We start from the raw sequence: 17,885 nt of genomic DNA, 5'->3' as shown, positions 1-17,885 counted from the left end.
ACCAATTGAAATAGCCGTAGTCTTTAACGCGACTTTTTGAAAGCCTTTCTGGCGATTTTTTCCGGTGAAAATCCGGCAGTAATTTATTGAAATCCAAGTTTGATAACTAGTTTCTGCACAATGAAAGTGTCTCAGGGGTTTTTCAGGGTGCTGAATCCGAATATGCAGTTAAAAAACCATTTTAACTGCAACAAATCATGATTTCATCTCAATTTCTTCCGCCGGATTCCGTCACCGGAATCTCAAAAAGTCGCATTATAGACAACTCCATTGAAATATCAAGAAGCCTCACGATCTAGACAATTGGAAGTACCATAAACGAGATATCACAATATTATCATTTTATATTATTTAATGTGAAAGATATAAATTATAACGAAATATGAAGAGGATTTATCCGGGCCTACCGATTGAAATATCAAGAAGCCTCACGATCTAGACGATTGGAATTACCATAAACGAGATATGATTTTAACAATATTATGACGATTGGAATTACCATAAACGAGATATTATTTTAACTATATTATCATTTTATATTATTTAATGTGAAAGATGTAAATTATAACTAAGGATGAAAAGGATCGAGGATCTGTCCAGCTAGATTGTTAGATTTAAACTAACAATCCAAATGCATTAAAAGGTAAACTTTTTTTTGGTTAATAGCTATTAAATTCTTAACTACTGCAATAAGAGTTCAATGCTCAATTCTAACATATTGTGTGTCAATCCATCCCTTCCAAGATTAACTTGACGATTCCCTGAATGGACTTCTCGACGAGCTCGTTAATTTCGTTCCTCGACAAAGGCTCCCCAGTATCTCATCTCGGGTTCTAGCATCATATTTGGGGCCGTTATCCATGAGAAAAGGGTCGGGCACCTCGACGTACTTCACGCCCTTCTTGTCAGGTAGAGGAGGGTTGAAGGAATCCCCTTATACTTTGTATGATGTTCCGTCGCTGCCGACTGTGACTCCTCGGTCGTCCCCTAGCTTGGTTGTAGAGTGGCCCATGTATCTGTACACTTTCTTGCTCTTGCCCTGGGGCTTTGCCTTTTCTTCTTCCAAATTATCACAAACATATTGGGTGCCTGAATTTCCATTCTCCTATTGCTCCTGGTTGTGGTGTCATTGCTTCTTCTTATGAAAGAGGGAAGAGTGGGCAGAGTGGGAGTCGGAAAACGATAATTATTGTTGGTTTTATGAAAGAGGGAAGAGTGGGCAGAGTGGGAGTCGGAAAACGATAATTATTGTTGGTTTTAGTGTTGGAAGGAGGAGGAATTGCAGAAGGTGATGAGAAAAGATTGAAGGAGGCACCATTGTGAATTGCTGCCAGCACCTGTTAATTATTGTTGGTCTACCGCACTCTTCAAAAATACTAAAGTTACAAGTCTTAACATCAAGAATTTTTTACTTCTTATAGCCATAGCCATACACAACAGGTACAAAGGTTTTGATTAACATTCTATAGTGGTAAGTTGTTGCACTAAATTTGTGGTATCTTAGGCATATCATTCAAGCATATTAGTATTTTTCCATTGTTGATCTACATAATCAATTCGTTGTTATATTACAAATCTAAAAAGATTGTTGCTATCATACTAACTCCTACCTCTTCCATCTATTTAGATATGCAATGGCATACTAATTTGTAGGTTGAGTTGTTTGTGTAGAAATATCACCCATGGCTTTTAGTGGAAGTCGGCCTAAAACAAAAGGAATACACTGAAATGACAGTGGGTGTATTCCTAATAATGCTTATTGTGTAGCAGTCTTGGTTGAACCATGCCAACGCTGCTAAGTTGAATGGCAAAAACGTCTAAATAGCTTTATTAGTTCAGTTGGATTGTATTAAATGGTAATTATTAAGGTAGGTTTGCTTATAGCCAACCTTGCCTTGACAAATTTAATTATTGATATTTATAATAAGCATGAAGCCATTTATTCCTGTGAGCAATTTTGTTTCTTAAAGATAATCTCGTGATGGCGATTAAAATGTCGAGAAGACTAAAGAAACCTACTGTATCTTTCCATCTATTTTTTCAAAAATATTCATATTAACACTACTAAAGCAAATATATTAATTTCAACCAAATTACTTAATCTTGCCCCAGTTAATTACACATTGCACATCACGATAATAACATTTTGATTGACATATATTATGACACTTTTGCAATGAGTTCATCATCTTGTTGATAAAAAATGTTCTGGGAGGCACTATAAAGTACTCATATATCACATAAAATCATATCTTAATGGAAATTATTTCTTATTACTATTATAAGGATGATCTCTCACACACATACAGTATATAACTATGTTTCCACTATAATTGTCGGAAATAGAACAGGATCAAAGCAAGAAAAATATAGATATTGTGAAGTGCCAAACGAGTAAATAAATATAAAACAGAGATGGTCTTTAACTTTAACATTGATTTATAAATAATATGAAAATAAGTAAGCAAGACTTTGCCCTTAAACTCTTAACAAAACATTGAAAATTCAAACATATGCAATCATCTTTCTAAGAAAACAATATGGATAAAGTCTAAAGATTGAACTGAGTGAATGCTGTATGAGAGATAGATCAAGCTCACTCCATCCTTTGCTGCCTTAAGAATCAATGTTTGTAGAATGCATTATTCCGGAAGAGATGGGTCTAGATCATTCCAACCTTTGTTGCCTTTGGAATCGATATTTGTAGTACGAATCAAGCCGTGGTAACAAGAAGTGAACATGCAATCGTTTAGAACAGAATATGCTCACTTGTGCACACAACTTCAAAATCAATCAAAGCAGATACAGTAATGAACGATTTGGTCATTAGACCACTTGCTAGCACTATTTCATCGTGATTTTATGCTTTGTTTTGTGTGGTAAGGGACAAGTGGATGGATGGATTGTGTTTTTCCATAATATCATAAAAATTAACATAGATCCATTTTTATTGGGAGATCTTATTTCTACCCTTCAATGCAATAACAGCCGTAACAAATTACTATAAATTAAAAATTATAGCAATAAGAACAAGCTGAGCTGTTGAAAGTGAGGCATTGTGATTGCCTCCACGAAGGTTGAAGTCCCCTCAATGACATGTCTCTGCTCGTGCTAGTGGTTGTGAAATGTGAATGAGGCCAGGTGTGTATCCAAGACAACTTTCACAGAATAGATATCCCTAGTGGTGGCCTCCTAGCTGATGGGCTGTTCCATAGACAGTGAGACTCTTTCATCTCATTGTACATTACACATTATAGTTGCTGCTCACGCAGGCTCAATATCACAGTTTTGCTAGAAAAATTATCATGTCAAAACACATCTTTGAGTTGTGAAATAATATGATTTCATTATGGAAGTAATTTTTTTAGAACATTTGAACTCAAGAATAAACGTAACCTCTTTTCTCTTAATAATTGAAACACAGAATTTAAAATATACTTTTCTATAAGATTACAACCAGGAACCTCCAAGTATAGAAGTATAGTTTCTTTATATCTGACGGCTGTAGCTTGTAGGGAAGAATACAGAATATTAGCATTCAACGAGATTCAAGCTTTCCCTATGAATTTAGCAATTACATGCAAAATTCAACAAAAAAACTTGATTTTGTCTGGACATAATAAAATCACCGCCTTGGAAGTAATCATAACCGGAACAGTTAACATCTTCCTTCGTGTAAAACCCTCTAAAAAACAGCATATTTATATGCCCAGCAGGAGTTGGCAGTCGAACTTTATTTGGCTGAGCCCTTTTACTGTTAACTGTAAGGAAGCGTCCATTGTCAGACAACAATGCTTTTGAGAAAATCAAAATTAAAATGTCAAACTAGGCCTAAATAAGCTGGAGTGAGGAAGAAGAGATGAGATAATGTTATTAATGCCCAACACATAACCACAAATAGGTCAATGGGCCTGCTAAGTACAACAGTGCACAAAGAAAGTGTGCCACAAAGTGTGAACTCAGGAATAAAGAATCAAGATAACCTCTTTTTTCTTAATAATTGAACTAATGTATTTTGAAAATAGTTTCTATAAAGATTGCAACCAAGAACCTCCAAGTATATAAGTACAGTTTCTTTATATCTTACGGCTGTAGCTTGTATAGAAGCATACAGAATATTAGCAATCAACAAAATTCAAGCATTCCCTATGAATTTAGCAATTATATCCAAAAATCAACAAAAAACATGACTTTGTCTGGACACAATAAAACCATCACCATGGAAATAATCATAACAGGAACAGTTAACATCTTTCTTTCTGTAAAACCCGTAAAAAAACAGCATATTTATATGCCCAGCAGGACTTGATAGTTGAACTTGATTTAGCTGAGGCTTTTTACTGTTAACTGTAAGGAAGCATCCATAGTCCGACATCAATGTTTTGATAAAATCAAAATTAGAATGTCAGACAAGACCTACATAACCTGGAGTGAAGAAGATGAGATAAGACAATGTTATTAATGTCCAACAAATGACCACAAAGAGGTCAATGGGATGCTAAGTACGACAGTGTGCAAACAAAGTGTAGTCTCTGTGGCTTCGACCCTTGCAAAGAACTGTGAAATCTCTTCCTCTGCATAGTCAAGCTGGTCAGGACATTCATTAAGAAAAAATATCAGAACAAGATTGTTTTGGCAATGCTGATCTTTCCCAGGTCTGTTTTTCCTATAATTCTTAGGTTGCATGGAACAATCCTTTAAATGTGAAGTCGTACACAAGATCAATCAAGTTTTCCCGTGCCTCACCATCTTGCAATTCTGAGAATGTATTTAATATATCCTTCACTATGCAGATTGACACATCCACAAATATTTTTCCCCTGCTAGTTTGATGTACAATCCCTAGGCTGTGTTGATTACATCCTTGAAATGCAGATCTAGCCATATGATTTTAAATTACCAGTCCATTCCATATGTAGGGCTTGCCTCATCATTTTTGTCTAATCTGTAGACTTGTCATTCTGCCTGACTGCACGACCATACTGAATAACTACTGGCTTTCCCTTTAATCTGAAACCATTTGTTAACTGCAGAGCTAACCTTGCTGTCTCTGTATCTGCAAGACAGAAAAAGCTTCCTTCTCAAAAGATGCAATTAAATGAACTTCCAATAGATGATTAAGGTATTGACAAGCTAATCTTATTTAAACAAACTTAGTGATCAGTAAATTTCTAGAAATTTATAATTCAATATATGCAGTGACATTATTTCTCAAAGATGTGCCATGGGTTATAACTATATGCACCAAAAATGTATGTCTGGTATATGATCATGATTAACTAGACTTTCTGGACATTCACCCTACATTCCAAGTTTGTTAATAAACTATTTTAATTTGAGTTCCCTGCTTGAAGAAAAATCGGTGCTCTGATTCCTCTGAGTTGATAACAATACAGCAGAATTATTGGTGATAATCATACATGATAGTAGAAAGATGCACTTGATTTTGGTATTGTTACCTGCTCAGTTGTACCTAGCAAATAAAGGAGGATTCCATCACCCATTGGACAAGACACCGGTCAAATTTTCAAATCTGAAAGTCCTGCAGGGCAATTTTGGCCATTTTTTTCTCTCTCTTGGAAACTGGATGACCAACTATGAACCAGTTGGGTTGGGAGACACGAAAGGAAACAAGCACTTAATTGATTTTATTAAATAAATAGACCAATGCCTTATGAAATAAATGACTAAACGATTATTTATCAAATGCTGCAGAAATATGGATTCATCAACAATCGTTTACCATCAAATAGCTCAAACAAAGATTAACTTTTATCAAATGCTTAACGGCTTAATGATACTCCAGCAATTTAAAATTTCGAAAGATAAAGTTCGATACACAACCATGTAATTTTAAACGCTAACCAAATATCACATTTATGTAGATAATCTTCAAAATGATCATTCAAGCATGATAAATCACATAAAAATGATAAACATTATTTCCACATCAAAATTTTAGCCTCAGCAGAAAAGATGAAACATGATAAATCCCTGAGCCAAGACTGAATCTGGCAAAATATTTCCAAAATATTTTTATATTTTTTTAAATGAAAATGAAACTTTGTATCCCAAAAATTGAACTAAAAAAGGGAAACCTTTTATCAAAAAAATTTTATTATTTACTTCTGACAAAATTAAATCTAAACTAAAACAAAAACAAAAACTCTAAAATCTATATCTAAAACTGAAGCTAGAAATTAAACAAAATATAAAACCAAAACCCTAACTAAAGACTAAAGAATTTTTTTTATTTTTTATTTTTTTTTTAATTTTTTTTTTGTATTTTTTTTAACTTTAAACTCAAAATGAAACAAAACTAGAAAAAACAAAAAATAAAATCTAATCTAATCTAATCTAAAACTATAAAAATCAAAATTAAAATCTAAAGCTTAAACTTTAATGTAAAACAAAAATTTTTAATTTTTAATTTTGAAACATGAAAGAAAAAGTATCTAAACTAAAACTATGTACTAAATTAATAAAACTTTAATCTATTACGGAATGGTGGGCTAAGAATCTATGGAAACTCAAATGCCCAACAAAAGCCAGACTCTTCTTTTGGTGCATTCTAAAGAGGAAAACTCCTACATGGGACATCCTTCAATCCAGATATATGCAAGGCCCAGGGAGGTGTTCTCTATGCAAATCTGAAGCCGAAACCATCAATCATCTGTTTTTAGTTTGTCCAGCAGTTAAAAATGTGTGGGTGGAGGTAGGAAAATTGATGAACAAAAAGATAGAATGGGTAGGAGAAAATCTCCCTGAGGTCTGGGACAAATGGTGGAAACAATACCCAGAAGGGAACATGCGGAACCTACCTCCCATCATCTGTTGGGGGGTTTGGATCGCTAGGAACCGGAGTATCTTTCAGGACAAGGAATCCCCTACATCATCAATAGCAATCCAATGTACTTCCATCTACTCAAACATCTCGGAACCTGAGGAGAACCGAACTCCAAGATAGATAAGGGAAGAACAGATTAAAGAAGGCATCCCTTGCGCATATTTTGATGGGGCTTTGCAGAATAATAAGGCTGGAGCAGGAATGATCATTCACGTAAATGCAAATCAGTCTTTAAAAGCTTCAGTGGGACTAGGGACTGGTTCAAATACCTATGCAGAGATGTCAGCTTTAAAATTTCTTCTTTGTTGGCTCATTCAAAGGAATATCTTCACGATTCAGATCTTCTGAGACTCTCTAAATGTAATTAACTGGGTTAATGACCAAAGCACCTGCAAAAATTATATGCTGAAACCATTACTAGAAGAAATACAGGCTCTAAAAATATCTTTTAATAGTTTCTCTTTGTGCCATATATACAGGGAGCGCCATGAATCAGCCGACAAACTTTCTAAGGAAGGTTTGCAGCAGAATATGGGCAGCTTGAAAGTTGTAGAGGAGGATCATGGACAGATTAGTGTATCGGATCAGCCACCACATTTCTAGCTCCAGGGATGACGATACAGTTTTCTTTTTATCATCTTTTTGATATTCATGACATAGTTTTTTTGAAATCTTGTAAATATTGGAACTAGTACAAAATATAGTGCTCAATATCTTTTTGTAAGGGTTGTTTTCCTCTACTGAGGAGACCCGGTTTTAGACTCGATCATGACTCTTTTTGAAAGGTTCCTCAAGGTTTATGGCTGGAAACGTAAAAAGACTAAGGTTTTTACGCTTTCAGCAGATTCATAGACAGGTGGTTCTTCACAGGAAGGACAGTTCAGTTTTTTTTGCAGCAGCTGTATGATATATCTCATAATAGAAAAAAGGAATGCTATGGCATATGCAATGTAACTTTTTATTTCGTTAATAAAAAGTTCGCTTTTTTCTCCGGGAAAAAAAAAATAAAACAAACAAACAAAACAAAACAAAACAAAACAAAAAACAAAAAAAAAAACTTTAATCTATTTTAAAAAAATGCTAACTCAAAGCTTAGAATCAAATCTAATATCCAAAATCGAATAAACCAAAATCCAAGTAGAAAATACAAAAATGAAAATCGAAATTTATTTTTTGATTTTTTAATATATATCAAAACCTACAACGAAATGAACAAAACCTAAAACTAAACAAAACTTAAATAAAGCTTGAGAATCGTATTTATGTTGCATAAATCGAATCTTACCTATGCATATACCCAAATGCAAATACAAACCATCCAGTAAAACTAAAAAAAATGTGGTCTTACTATCTTTGCAGGTTTTGTGACGGCGGAGAAGGGAACGCTTGCAGGTTGAAGATTCAGGCGAACGGTAGCTCGACGGGCAAAGGACTGAAGAGATGCACGCAGGCGAAGATTTTGCAAATGGGCGTGCACACAGGAGGGGAAGGAAACGACGCAGGATTGCAGGTTAAGAAGCCGCAACAATGGAGAGGGAATCATTCACGATGACAGCAGAAGATTTGAAACGAAATGCTGGAGATGAGTGGGGTTTCGCATGAGGGATGAGAGGATTGAGATGGAAAAACGCGTGGAGGAGCTCGACTTCGACCAAATATGGAGCAGCGTACAGGTTTAAGGAGCGAACAGCGTGAGGAGTATGCAGGAAAAAATGATTTTTTTGTGAGTGTTTTGAGTTTTTTGTCTTGTTGTGCGTGAGGAATGGTGGAGGTTTAATGCGTGAGGATTCGATTCTGAGTAGGCAGCAAAGTGGAGATGGAACGGATTGCCCAGATTGCCCAAAAAAAATCATTGAAGCTCTCCACAAAATCAATATTTGAAATTCCCTGCTCCAAATTTGCCTGATAAAACCCTGAAAAATTCTCAAAACCTGCACCTATAACCTGCAGAAGAAAAGAAAGCCCAAAAATGGTATGTGCATAGAACAAAATTAAAACCCTAGATCAGCTAAACAGCATTTACAACTTTTGACTCTTAAACAGCTAGATTTATCAATAATCAGCAATAATATCATCAAAATCCCAGATTTACTATGAAAAACTTCAGAAATCTCTCATGCAAATTCAGAAAAAACAAACTTAAATGATAAACCCAGGATCGAAACTGGCTGGGCTCTGCAAGAAAATGCTTGCGGGAGTTGGCTGGTTCAGCCGAGAACTTCCCCAAACGCCCACTAATCTTCTTCAATAAGGGTTTTTTGCACAGCTCACTTCAACCATCAATAAAGAGAGAAAAACAGTACTAGATCTCAGATGCAATGGAGATACCTGCCATTATTTCAGAAATTCTAATACCATTCAAACCCTAGTAAGTGAACAAGATACCTGTGTTCAACAATACTCTACAATAAGCTATTACTAATGGCTGAAAATAAAAATATGCAGAAAATAAAACAGCTCACAGCACTTCAAGAGAGTAACACCAGCAAGATTTCAACCCCAAAGTCGTTCTTTATTAGCACCAGAAAAAGTTTACAGGAGAGCTTTCTTCAGCACAAGACTCACAGATCTAATGATCTCAAATGACCCCTAGCACCCTATTTAAAGGAAAAATTCCCAAAAGCTAGTTCGAGTGATCCACGTCAAAATGATCTCGACCGTCAATGAGGATCAAGATATCTCTTAATTTTATCCGTCGAATTTTTAATGCATTAAAATTTTGAAATTCTGCATTTATTTACTCAAAATATTATTTTTATTATTTTTTGAGTTTTTATTTTATTTAATTTTTTAAATAATTTTTTTTTTTTTTAAATGGATCCTCGAACTTAGCCTTTGGAAAAATTACCTAGGACCTAGGACTTAGGACTTATGAGGGGATTAAAAAAATTTCTAACCCTCAAGACACTTTACATCATGACTTTTACAACTTTACATCTCAAGGGGGAAAACCCATTTGACATAGACCCTCATAAACCACTCAGTTCTGCGACACAACTATAATCTAGCAGATTAACACACTAGGATTCTCCTAAGATTCTAATGACAAAATTCATTCCAGCTTTAGGGTTAGGCTGAAGGAAAACTCTGTCGATCATGGATCGGTGAGACAAAAAAACCTTCCAGAATGTAGATTATCACTAGAAAATTAGGTCCACCTAGGAAATTTACATACATGACTCATATTTGCTAAGATTATTTACAATTCACACACGCAAACTGGGTTTACAACATAGTATGATCAAGTCGACGATGACTGTCAAATGGCACGAACATGTCAATCAAGTGCTATCCCTTTTGCAAAGAAAAGGGGGTGTACTTGCTATGGGGAGTTGACACGTAGTGGTCAACACATAGATTGCGAAGAGGAGGAAGAAAAGGAACGAGAAACATCAAAAGGCGAAGATATACACTAGGAACCAACCTTAGAGAAAGAAGAAACGAATCCGACCATATCTTGTAATGCATTGGCAGGAATTACCACTCCTTAAACTCTCAAGATAGAAGGACATATCAAGAAGAAAAAAGTAATAGTGTTGATTGATTTAGATAGTACCCATAATTTTATTCATTGTAAGATAGCCAAGGAATTGAATTGCTTCCTATATCCAGCACCAGAGTATCAAGTAATGGCTGCAAATGGAGGAACCATAAATTGCTTTGGAAAGCGCCATAATATCAAGTTATCCATGGGAGAATATGTATTGAATAGTTCAATGCTTTCCATTCCAATGGGTGGCGCTGATGTTGTACTAGGAGTCCAATGGCTACAATCTTTGGGTACAATAGCTTTCAATTTTCAAGACCTTTTCTTGAAATTTTTTTGGGAAGGAAAGGAAGTTGAATTAAGTGGTATTGCAGGAAAACCAAGAAATATTATTAGCTCTAACAGCATGACAATGTTTCTAAAGAAATAACAACAGAGTGTAATTGCATAATTATGTTCACTAGAGGTTCCCACATCGAAATCATCTATTTCTCCAAATCTCCAAAAAGTTTTGGACAATCATTCCAAGGTATTTGAGACACCCAAAGGCCTCGCACCTATTCATGATCATGATCATGCTATTCATTTGATTCCAGGAAGTGTTCCTCCAAACATCAAGCCTTACAGATATCCATATGCCCAAAATAGTGAAATTGAACGTATGGTTGCAAAAATGCTAGAGGTTGGTATAATTCAACCTAGTCAAAATTCTTTCTCTGCTCCAGTAGTATTGGTGCATAAGAAGGATGGATCATGGCGCATGTGTCCAGATTATAGGGAGCTCAACAAGCTTACTATTAAAGATAAATTTCCCATTCCTGTCATTGATGAATTATTGGATGAATTACATAGAGCAATTTACTTCACCAAGTTGGATCTTCGTTCAGGATATCATCAAATCAAAATGAAAACTGAAGACATTCCAAAAACAGCATTTAGAACTCATGAGGGTCATTATGAAGTTTTGGTCATGCCTTTTGGCCTTACCAATGCACCTTCTACATTTCAAGGTTTGATGAATTCCATTTTCAAACCCTTAGCAAATTTGTGTTAGTATTTTTTGATGATATACTAATCTACAGCAAATCTTGAAAGGATCATGTTCAACATGTTGACAGGGTGCTCAAATTATTGGAGGAGAAACAATTATATGCAAAAACCTCCAAATGTTTCTTTGGAGTAGAAGAGGTGGAATATCTGGGTCATATTGTATCTCCTGAAGGTGTTAAGGTAGAGCTTAGCAAAATTAAAGCCATTAGGGAATGGAAAATCCCCACATCCATAAAGCATCTGCGAGGATTTCTTGGGTTGACAGGGTATTATTGCAAGTTTGTTAAGAATTATGGGAGAATAGCAGCACCTCTAACAACATTACTAAATAAAGATGCATTTTCTTGGACTCCAGAAGCAACGAAGGCCTTTGAACATCTTAAAGAGGCAATGTGCCAAGCACCGGTCTTAGCTACGCTAGACTTCACAAAAACCTTTATTGTGGAATGTGATGCCTCAAGAAATGGAATTGGCATTGTTTTAATGTAGAAGAAAGACTCATTTCTTTCGAAAGTTGTCCAATCAAAGGAAAGTATTTACAAAAAACTATTTGTGAGAACAAAATGTTGGCAATACTACATGCACTTAAGAAAGCACTTAAGAAATGGCGACCTTACCTAATGGAAAGACATTTCAAGGTAAAAATGGATCATGATAGTCTTAAATACTTTTTAGAACAAATATTATCTTCAGAAGAGCAGCAAAAATGGGTCACAAAGATGTTGGGTTATGACATTGAAATCATCTACAAAAAAGGGAAGCAAAATTTTGTTGCACATGCACTCTCAAGAAAGGATGAGGATGTGGAAGCATTTCCTTGTGCAATTTTTATTATCCAACCAGACTGGATAAACGAAGCAAGGGACAAATGGAAGAATGACAAAGAAGTGTGGGCACTCATTCAAAAGTTACAGCAAGATCCCAGTACATCTGATACATTTAGTTGGAAAAGTGATTCATTATGGTACAAAGATTGCTTATACCTCTCTAAGAATTCCCAACTCAAACAAAAGATTCTTCTGGAATTGCATACCTCTCCCTTAGGAGGGCACTCGGGATTTTTAAAAACTTACCACATGGTTAAGAAGGATTTTTTTTGGGATGGCCTTAAATCTGATATTCAAAAGTTTGTGGTGGAATGTTTGGTTTGCCAACAAAATAAAGTTGAGACAATTAAGACCCCTGGGTCTGTTACAACCTTTATCCATTCCAAGTCAACGTTGGGAGGAGGCTTCAATGGATTTTATCACAAGTTTACCCAAGTCTGAAGGAAACAGTGTCATCATGGTGGTAGTTGATAGACTTACCAAGTATGCACATTTTTGTGCATTATCTCATCCATTTAAAGCTAGTACAGTTACTATTGCATTTATGCAAACAATTCAAAAGCTAAATGGAAACCCAAAGATTATTGTAAGTGACAGAGATCCCATTTTCACTGGAAATTTTTGGACAGATTTATTTTCTTGTCTGGATACTCAGTGAGCTCATAGCTCATCTTATCATCCTCAATCTAATGGGCAAACTGAGATAGTGAACAAATGTTTGGAAGGATATCTTCGTTGCTTTGTGTCTGATAAACAAACACAATGGGTCAAGTGGTTGCCTCTGGTTGAATGGTGGTATAACACTTCCTTCGATACTGCAGCAAAAATTACCCATTTATGGCACTTTATGGATATCATCCACCGTCCATCACATCATCTTTAAAAGAAAATTCTAAGGTTCACGCAGTGGAAGATCACATAAACAACAATTTCTCCAACTCTTAAAGGATAACCTGACTTTGGCGCAAAATAGAATGAAACAACAAGCAGACCAACATCGTAGCGAAAGAAGTTTTGATGTAGATGACTGGGTATTTCTACAACTATAACCATACAAACAAATGTCCCTCAAGCAAGATAAGAAGGATAATAAATTATCACCAAAGTATTATGGTTCGTACAAGGCATTACAAAAGATTGGTACAATGGCATACAAATTGGAGCTTCCTGTATCTTCCTGAGTGCACCCAATTTTCCATGTTTCATGCTTAAAAAATGTTATAGGTGACAAGCTCCCAGTTCAAACAATATTGCCAGAACTTGACGAGGAAGTAAAAATCATATTGGAACCTGAAGAAATCACGGAAACAAGAAATCGACAGCTACGAAATCAATCAATTTCAGAGTATCTCATCAAGTGGAAGAACTTACCCACTGAAGATTCCACATGGGAGGATGAGAATTTTATACAGAAGCATCCAGAACTACTCAAGCGTTGAGGACAACACTTTTTTGAAGGAGAGGGGCATATTAGGTCCCTAAAATACTATTGTATTCCCTTATTATTATTGTCATTATAGCCCCTTATTATTATTGTTGTGAACATGTTGTCCCCATATTGTTATTATTGTGCCCCATAGAAGCCCATTATTGTTATTGTTGTGCCCTTACATTATTATTGTTATGTCGACTCTGATTATATTGTGACCCCTTAGACTCCTATATATAGAAATGAGGTTTTGTCATTTGAATCATCCAAGAATTGTTCATTTGTGTAATGTAAAGGAGGTTACCCCCTCGAAGACTTTAAGTAAAGAGTTTGACTTAGTCATAATAGAGATCCAGAGCATCTTCCTTCTTTTGCTTCTTGTCTTCTTCTTTCATTTCTCGAGTCACATCAGTTTCTTCCCTTTTTCTCTTGTTGTCGTTGTCCTTCTTAAGTTTAGGACAATTCCTTTATAGTGTCCATTGGCATCAAGAACATTGGATTTTGGACATATCTTTGTTGTTTGTTCTTCATGGACCAAATTTGCCAAATTTTCCCTTTCTCTTGGCCATGGTAGCAAATGCTTTCTCCTTTGATCCCACATCTTTTTTTTGCTTTAAGTCTGGTTTCCTCTATTTTGCATAGAGACCACATTTCACTGAGTGTGGTAGCTTCCTTCTTGGCATATATGCTTGATGTGAAGTTACTCCAGTCCTCAGGTAGAGCATTGAGTACTACGGTTGTCATTTCTTTGTCGGACATGACTTCCCCTAGCTCTTGAAGTTGGTCCCTCATCTCAGAGATTTTCATGAAGTAGGGAGCTATCCCTTCCTTTGATATCTTCATCTCGTACAATTCATTTCTTATAGATATCACTTCTCCGGTTGTGGATACCGAGAATAGCTTTACTAGCTTATCATAAATACCTTTTGATGTTTCAAATTTGGAGATATAAGGAATGAGGGAATCCTTGATAGATTCTATTAGAATCCTTTGAGTTCTTGTCTCATCCTTATTGTACTTGGCTAAGGCTTGGGTCTGTTCCTTAGCAGGGATAGTGAATTTCCCTTTGACATGTTCTAGAAGTTCTTTCTCCTTGAGAAGTAAATCAGTCCTCTTCTTCCATGCAAAAAAGTTATTGGTACCTACCAATTTGTTGATTTTCTTGCAAAAAGACATTGATGTATATTTAGAAGGGGACATATACTTACTTGATAGATTTTGAAATGTAGCTGACTTATTTTCTCCTTGAATTCTTGATGGCTTGCTTTCCTTGAATCTTTATGTTCCTCAAGATTTCTTCTCCAAGTGGGCTTGCTTGATGATTTGTGACTTGATGTAGGTACATCTTTGATCTGCTCTTCTTTGTAGGTGCCTTTAATTAAGGCTCTTCTTCTAGCTTTGTAGTTTCCCCTGATGAATGATAGATGATGGACCTTCTTGCCCTTGATGTGATAGAGATTTCTTGGCTTGTTGCTTCAACTTTTGTAGATGTCTTTCCTTGATGAGTGTTCTTGAGATGCCCTTTCCTTGATGTGTCACCTTAGCTCTGATACCATGTTGAAGAATCTAGGGCAATTAAGTGTAGTGTGATTCTTCTTGACTTGATAACAATTTGTGAAGCACTTTTATTCTTATCTTGGCTTGATCTTCTTCTTATTATTAGTGTGTGTGTTTCATCAAAATGCTACCAAAAACATAAAGACAAGAACACATATGTTGGCTCTCTGCCAGGGCCAAAACAACTCTTTTCTTGAGAGGAAAACCTTTTGGTAAGTTTCTCTTATTGAAGCTTCTTATTGATCAATGCCAAACCCTAGACCCTTAACTAGGATATCCTCCAAGCACAAGTCAAGTCCTTCCTCTGTTCTGCACTTTGTTCTCGGCACATAGACTTCCTCCTTTCAGTACTTTGCTTCCCAGCGCTTCGTCCTCCTTCTTCAATCTTTGTCTAGAGATAGTTCTTGCTTATGTGAGCTTCTTGACGTGATAAGCTTCCTCTTTACTTAGAGATGATCTTCACTCATGAAGACACCCTTCCCTTGATCCAACGAGGTTCTTCTTGGGATAGGTCTGCAAACTGGTGTAACTAAACAGCAGCCCTATTTTTGCTACGTGTGGTAGGAACCCTAGAGAATTAGGGCTCTTTTCCTTCACTAGACTTGGGAGGCCTTGTAGACTTGATCTCTCACCCAAAAAATGATAATTCATGAACTGATCTCTAGCTGATGTTATGCCGCAAATTTGCCTTACTGTTCTTCACATGTGTGAGTGTTTATAGCCCTAGAAACAGTGCCCTACACTTCGGTCTTCTTCCTCCTTTCTTCACTTGTCTTGGAGACCCTTAGACTTGCCTTTTACCTTCACTTTCTCGACTTCTGCCTTCGCTAATTTCAGAGCTTGATTGATGGACGTTGAGAGGGAGTGGACAACCTCTATATATAGAGGAATATCCCTCCTTTAGGCCGAATTGTTGTCCTTAGGCCGACTTGACTATTTCTTCATTATTTTCTTTGTTTTGCTTCTTTAGGAGGACGTTGTTGCATGGAGAGGACTTGCACTTGTCTTGGAGGTATTCCTTTGACCTTATACATAGTGTAACATGCCTTCTAAGGGTCTTATATAAATATATTAACCTTTTGACTTCTTGGAAGCACTTAACCATGTGCTTGACCTACTTCAATGAGCAAGAAACTCATTGACAAATAATATAAGAATAATATTTCTTTTCTTTAATAAATACAAATATCAAAAGTACATTTATGAAGAACGAACCTAGTTACACTTTCTTCAACAAATACAATTGTTATACATCATTCAAGGCAAGCTCTAACCCTTTGAGCTATGAGCAATAATAAAAAGAAAAAAATCAAAAGTAAATAGCGCATAAGAAGAGTGGAAAAACAAATGCTAAGTTGGTAACTCATGCATCCACGATTGCTCCCTCCTCACATCTATACACTCAGGATGTGGATCCCCATCATGTCGGTCCCTTTCACCATGGCACTTGCCCATGAAGTCTTCTTCCCTTTGTACCATCATTATTCACTATCAACTATCAATTGAAGGGTGGATTGAGCTAATGTTAGTTCTCCTTGGGGACTGGAAACACCTAATAGGGTTGCCCTTTAGCCACTCCTACCTAGGGAAGAAACACTGTTGCGAGTTCAACGCACCAATTTTTGGAAGGGAAGTCTTACTTGAAGTGTTGAAGAGCCCATTACTTTCAAGCTTGGATCAATTAGATGCAACAATGATTATTATTCTTGATGGCTAATTGATCTCACTAGACTTCATGTTGTGATTGTCAGGTGATTCAGCAGTTCATGACTTGGGCACCTTACCCACAAGTACCCAGGCCCAAGAGAAGTATATTAGCACACACAGGGGAAGTGTTGAGAGCCTTGAGTCTTCGAGGAATACCAGCACATCATACTGACCCCTGGGCACCTCCTACACCCAGGATGTTCTGCAACTATGCACTATATTTGACAATTCTTCAGGATGATACACCTGGACCAACATGCCCCTAGGTCGGCTTCAGCACTTTCTGAAGGGTGGCAACTGATTCAAGGCCTAGATGAGGATGGTCTTGCCTTCAGAGACATGGGAGGGCTAGTAGCACCTGGAAATCCCTCAATATTGGAGGAAAGATGGACATGTTGAGCAGTTGGAGACCAAGGAGGTCACCTTCTGGTACACCAAGTCAATTTCAGGGACCACCAAGGGTATTGATGGAGGTTTGAGGGCCAACCATCAAATGATGATTTTTAGAGACTTCTACACCATACTTGGCACTCAAAAGCCTCAACGCTTGCCACTTGGAGTTCATTTCATGGATAATGTCAGCCTTATGAGGCATCATGGCTCACGTGTGCAGGCTTTCATTTAATTTTATATCTAAGCTAGTTGGATTGGCTTGTAACCCAAGGTTCTATTGTGATTTTACTTGTCTTTTAGAGGCTTTTAAGCAAATTAGAGACGTGTTCTCCTCATATAAATAGAGAAGAGGAATTTTTTGTTTCTCATCATCATGACTTGTGAATTTGGCCTCTATACTTGAGAATTACAACCTCTTATACCTATTGGAGAGATATGATCTATGGAACATATTTTGTCTTGGAGCTATATTCTTGTCATTGGAGAAGTTGCCTTGGATCAATGATGAGACTGTACATGCATATTGTCTTGTAAGTGCCTTTTATTGAAAAAAAATTATTTAGTGTCCAATGTATGGAATAAATTGGT

The 17,885-nt window shown here is 36.3% G+C and overlaps 1 protein-coding gene across 2 annotated transcripts in view; it reads right to left on the bottom strand.

Moving 5' to 3' along the window:
* Positions 1-3,516: 3,516 nt before the first annotated feature.
* The window catches only part of LOC149173853 (uncharacterized), a 188,164-nt gene continuing 173,795 nt past the window's right edge, over positions 3,517-17,885 (bottom strand). The window contains exon 7 of one of the 2 annotated variants that reach the window (XM_089424756.1): positions 3,517-3,761. In XM_089424756.1, the coding sequence (XP_089280882.1) occupies positions 3,568-3,761 (194 nt within the window). In that variant the 3' untranslated portion in view covers positions 3,517-3,567. Of the gene's footprint in view, positions 3,762-4,232; positions 5,057-17,885 lie in introns of those variants that run through there. The other variant, XM_089424757.1, reaches the window with a different exon arrangement.

This window comes from Pinus tabuliformis, chromosome 4_2 (genome assembly GCF_031772625.1).
Source record: "Pinus tabuliformis cultivar Carrire ecotype Pingquan chromosome 4_2, CPIR1, whole genome shotgun sequence".
Taxonomy (NCBI): Eukaryota; Viridiplantae; Streptophyta; class Pinopsida; order Pinales; family Pinaceae; genus Pinus; species Pinus tabuliformis.
This window is presented reverse-complemented; position numbering and strand designations above follow the sequence as displayed.